Raw genomic sequence first — 4,361 nt, 5'->3', positions numbered from 1 at the left:
CAATTCCCGCTTCGTACAACTCATGCCAGTAGTAAGCAGTTGGTGAATGGTGGCCAGCGTTCGCACGATCAGTTGAAGCCGTTGCGGCTTGATTTGTTTAAGTTTCATTGCTTCCAACGCGGTGGCCGTCGGTTGTAATCTTCAAATCGAAACAAAAGTTATTGATGCGCGTTGCCGTACAGTGCACAGTGGTTGTACTTACATGCCCTCCTCGATGGTACAGTTATCCCAGTTCAGCTTCTGCCTTCTTATCAGTGGTACACGTCCGCAGACATGTTGCTCAATGTGCTGCAGCAGAACATTGATACGGCAGCGCAGCTGAGCATGCTTTAGAGCGGTTTCGAGGATTGCTGGGGCAGAAGCTGGAACCTGTGAGTGTTTTTCCGCTAGTTCGTGATTCTCTTCAATGGGAATGGTAAGTTGGTGCCCCTGTTCCGGATGCCATTGAACGTTGGGAGGATCTATTTGAAGGAGTACCTCACATTCAGCCTTTTGTTCGTCCATTACCGTCACTGTATCGTCGTCTAGCGATTCACGTGACACTGATCCGGGCCTTAAATCCGGGACTGTAATAGTCTCGAGCTTGATTTTCGAGGTGCATTCACCTCTTTCGTCTGGTTTCGCGGGGGATACCACGTTAGTTGTGAGCATTTCAGTTGCTCTTTTGTCATCCTGTGAACAGCCTTGTATCTCCGTTGGATTCTCCAGCTGTGCATTTAATCCCATCGTTCTTTGCATTAGCTTTACGTCTTCTTTATGCTGTTGCTGTTGCTGCTGCTGCTGCTGCTGCTGCTGCTGCTGCTGCTGCTGATGCTGCTCCTGTTCAGCATTCAATCGTTTTACATCAGCTGTGCTTTCGATAGCAAAGATATCGTAACATGAATCCGTTGCAGAAAAACTCGACGAGCATCTATCAAAATCCGCCATAAATTGTTTTTCGATCCAGCTCGGTGTACTAGTCTCCCTTTCCTCATCGTGTGGTGCTTTGCGCTTGGGGCTACTCTCCTGGGTGAATGAACTAACGGGCTCCAGAGAGGCGTCGAACAGATCCAGGAAGCAGTCATGGCTCGTCGTGTGAATATCGTACTCATTGCTGCCCTCTGCAAGCAGACTTTCCAATGACGATCGTTTTGAATCGATCGGACGTTCATCAAATGTGGCTTCTGCATTGGTGACTTCCTAAAATGTAATCCGGTAATTCAGTTAGATTAAAACTGTTTTACCTGTACATTCTTACCATTCTTTTTCCACATTCAGATAATTTCGGTTGGTTCATGGCACGTTCTGCAACGATAGTTGCCTGTTAACTGAATTTAAGAACTGAACACCTCTATAGTACACTCTATATTTATTGTATCGCTCAGAACAGGCACTTGTCTGCTTTGTTTCTGGTGTAAAACGCCCCTCACTCTCGAAGGGCAACGGCATGGCAACCAAAGGATCAACCATGCATTTGCTATACTGAAAAAAGGCAACCCACATAGTATGCGTTTCAATTAGGTAAGAACTGGTAAAGAACAAAAGATACTCTATTGGAGAGATGGCCGCAAATATTGAACTTTGGGGGATTGAATTGATGGGACGAGAGCGAAGCTAAGGATGTTTCCTACTGTAAGTAAATTTGGAGAACGTGGATCTATCGTACGTAATCTACCTTTTGAGTTTGTTTTTAAATAATTGAGTTATTCTTAAAAACAAAACGAGTAAGATGCAATGGCTAGCGGCTAATACACGATCAGTATAACTGATTGATTCTTTCTTTTGTGGCAAAGGTCAAGCGTGCGGTCACGGAAAAATAGTAAATTTCAACGAGTTTCTGCTTTCGATTTGTTCCCGGCACTTATCATGAAGGACAGTGTTGCCAGCAGTCAAGCGCAACCCAGCAAACCACTTCCGTTGCAATCTCGGCAGAAAATAAAATAATTTAATTTATGAAGAATTTTGTCGAGTTTCATCTCAAATCCACTTCATCTAAACGCTCTAACTTTGTCTAATTTTAAGGTTCAGAAATGTGGTATAATTCCGGCTTCGTCACGGCAAACAAACGGCCCTTTCTCTGCGCTGTAAATCCGGAGCCGTTGGTTTGCTGGGGTGCTTGCTGACAACAAAAAACAAAACAAATTATCTTCCTTATCAGCTGACGGAGCGGAGTGAGTTTGTAAGTGATTTTATGCCGCAAAACCTGTGCAGATTACAGCTTGCACTTTTCCTTCCATGAGTTGAGATCTTATCAGTCGTTTGGTTTTCATTTTGTTGTTCCTTTTCGATGTCGTTCTTGAACTTCCTTCCGCACCGCATCTCACAACGGTTAACCGCTATCTACTTCACCGGTAAGTGGAGTTGCCTATTTCCTCAAAGAGTTGGTTTGTGATCAGTTTGTTCTACTTCACTTTCAGCCTCCAGCTTCAGTTTACAGCGACGCAGTACTAGCTTTCAGACAACGACCATGGCGAGCATGACGATCAAGAAGATCCCTGCGTTGAAGGACAACTTCATGTACCTGGTGGTGTGCAACGAGACGCGCAAGGCAGCGGTGGTCGATCCGGTGGAACCCGACCGGGTGCTGGAGGTGGTCAAGGAGGACGGTGTTCAGCTGAACCAGCTGCTGACCACGCACCATCATTGGGATCATGCCGGGGGCAACGAGGCTCTCTATCAAAAGTTCCGCGAGAATCCCGAGTGGGGGGAGTTGCTTGTGTACGGTGGGAATGATGATCGTATCGATCGTTTGACGAATCGCGTCGGTCAGGATGATACTTTCGAGATTGGAAAGCTACGGGTACGGTGTCTATCGACACCTTGCCACACGACATCCCATATCTGTTACTACATCGAGACGGATCAGGAACGGGCAGTGTTCACGGGCGATACGCTTTTCCTTGCCGGTTGTGGCCGATTTTTTGAGGGAACACCGGAACAGATGTACGATGCGCTCATCAACAAACTATCGGCCCTACCGGACGATACGAAGGTGTTCTGTGGTCATGAGTACTCGGTGCAGAATCTGCGCTTCGGTAACACCGTAGAACCGGAGAATGCGGATACGAAAGCGTTGCTAGAGAAGGCACAGGCGGCTGATCTGGAAGGGCGCCGGGCACTCGTACCGTCCACGATCGGGCAGGAGAAGCGTACGAACGTGTTTATGCGAGTGCGTGAACCCAGTGTGCAGGCATTCGTGGGCAAAAGCACCCCACTTGAGACGATGCAAGCACTACGTGCTGCTAAGGATAAGTTTTAGAAACAGGGCGGAACGGGTAATGAAATGAAAGATATGTTTGAAGAAAGTACAAGGTGGAAAGGTCTATAAATCGTTTGGAAAAAAACATACACCTTAAATTTTTGATTCTTTATTTAATTCACTTATATCACAGAGAAACAAGAAAGTACTTTAGTGTTACCTGTTCAATAAACAATAACAAGCGGTTGGTACAACGAAGGCGGTTGAGTTAGAAAAGATCTGCGTTGGGTGGAGAACCTGCTCATCGAGAGTCGCGAACTATTCGATCCGAATCCTACTAGTGATTTCTTAGTTCGTCCACATTTCCAACCAGTTCAAAGGGATGGACGAATTCAAATGGATGGACGAATGATTTGTTCAAATGGATGGACCCCAAAAAATTGTAGAAAATGCAGCAGCGTAGATCTTGTTCAATGGACATGTTGGACATGTTTAATAAATTACAAATCATGTTCACTGTATTTCACTGAACTGATCTTTCTGCTACTGATAGAAGATGTATATAGTGGTCATGGTGGATTGAACATCAGATTGAATGATCCGAATTGAAGATCTCTGATCGAATTGTGCTCTGATCTGAGCTCTCACCAAAGAGCAAAACCAAACCAAAGACACGGTTCCAAAATTGCCTTCGTACGCATTTTAAGTATTTAATTACTTCATTAAAAGATATTATTTTATTAAAATATAGTTGTTCGGAAGCGAAATAATGGGAACATCATCGCAAAATGAAATCAAATGGTGGTTTCTTAAACAAAGTAGAAAACTTGCAGTCCACCTCAGACTAGATCAAATGCTGTAGGCAATTAAAATAAAGGCTTAGCCTTGCGAAGTATTGGCAACTACTGGCCTTGCAGCCAAAGTGTAATTTTACATTAAAGGCTTCGACATAAAAATCATCAACGAATAAGCTTCAACGATTATTAGAAGCACACATTTCGAGTCCTTGATCATTGAATGCTCTTGGTTCATTCAATTTATTTCGGTTTCTCAATGCTTATGATCTGTCGATTTATCACATTGATTTTTTATTCGTTTTGTGGCAGTCTTGGCTACAAGATTCTATTGCGTTTTGTTAATTATCAACTTAACTTTGGCGTTGCCTAGAGACGCTCGTTGCCTA

General features: G+C 44.3%; 2 protein-coding genes across 3 annotated transcripts in view; one reads left to right on the top strand and one right to left on the bottom strand.

Moving 5' to 3' along the window:
* LOC126578421 (uncharacterized) overlaps window positions 1-1,335 on the bottom strand; it is a 2,612-nt gene extending 1,277 nt beyond the window's left edge. The window contains exons 1-3 of the mRNA XM_050240950.1: window positions 1,238-1,335; window positions 203-1,179; window positions 1-139 (exon numbers count right to left, since the gene is read on the bottom strand). The exon at window positions 1-139 is cut by the window's left edge and continues 339 nt beyond it. Coding sequence (XP_050096907.1) covers window positions 1-139; window positions 203-1,179; window positions 1,238-1,276 — 1,155 coding nt within the window. The 5' untranslated portion in view covers window positions 1,277-1,335. The remainder of the gene's footprint in view (window positions 140-202; window positions 1,180-1,237) is intronic.
* Window positions 1,336-2,093: 758 nt separating this feature from the next.
* Window positions 2,094-3,319, top strand: LOC126574850 (hydroxyacylglutathione hydrolase, mitochondrial). 2 transcript variants are annotated; one of them, XM_050235243.1, is made up of 2 exons: window positions 2,094-2,158; window positions 2,404-3,319. In XM_050235243.1, the coding sequence occupies exon 2, from the start codon at window positions 2,447-2,449 to the stop codon at window positions 3,236-3,238; it is 792 nt and encodes a 263-aa protein (XP_050091200.1). In that variant the 5' UTR covers window positions 2,094-2,158; window positions 2,404-2,446; the 3' UTR covers window positions 3,239-3,319. The 2 variants fall into 2 exon arrangements, with proteins under 2 accessions (XP_050091200.1, XP_050091199.1); XM_050235242.1 differs by lacking the exon at window positions 2,094-2,158 and adding an exon at window positions 2,167-2,330 and having other exon boundaries at window positions 2,397-3,319.
* The last annotated feature ends 1,042 nt before the right edge of the window (window positions 3,320-4,361 follow it).

The sequence above is a fragment of the Anopheles aquasalis genome, chromosome 3 (assembly GCF_943734665.1).
Source record: "Anopheles aquasalis chromosome 3, idAnoAquaMG_Q_19, whole genome shotgun sequence".
Taxonomy (NCBI): Eukaryota; Metazoa; Arthropoda; class Insecta; order Diptera; family Culicidae; genus Anopheles; species Anopheles aquasalis.
Note: the sequence above shows the minus strand (reverse complement) of the source record. Positions and strands in the feature narration are given on the sequence as shown.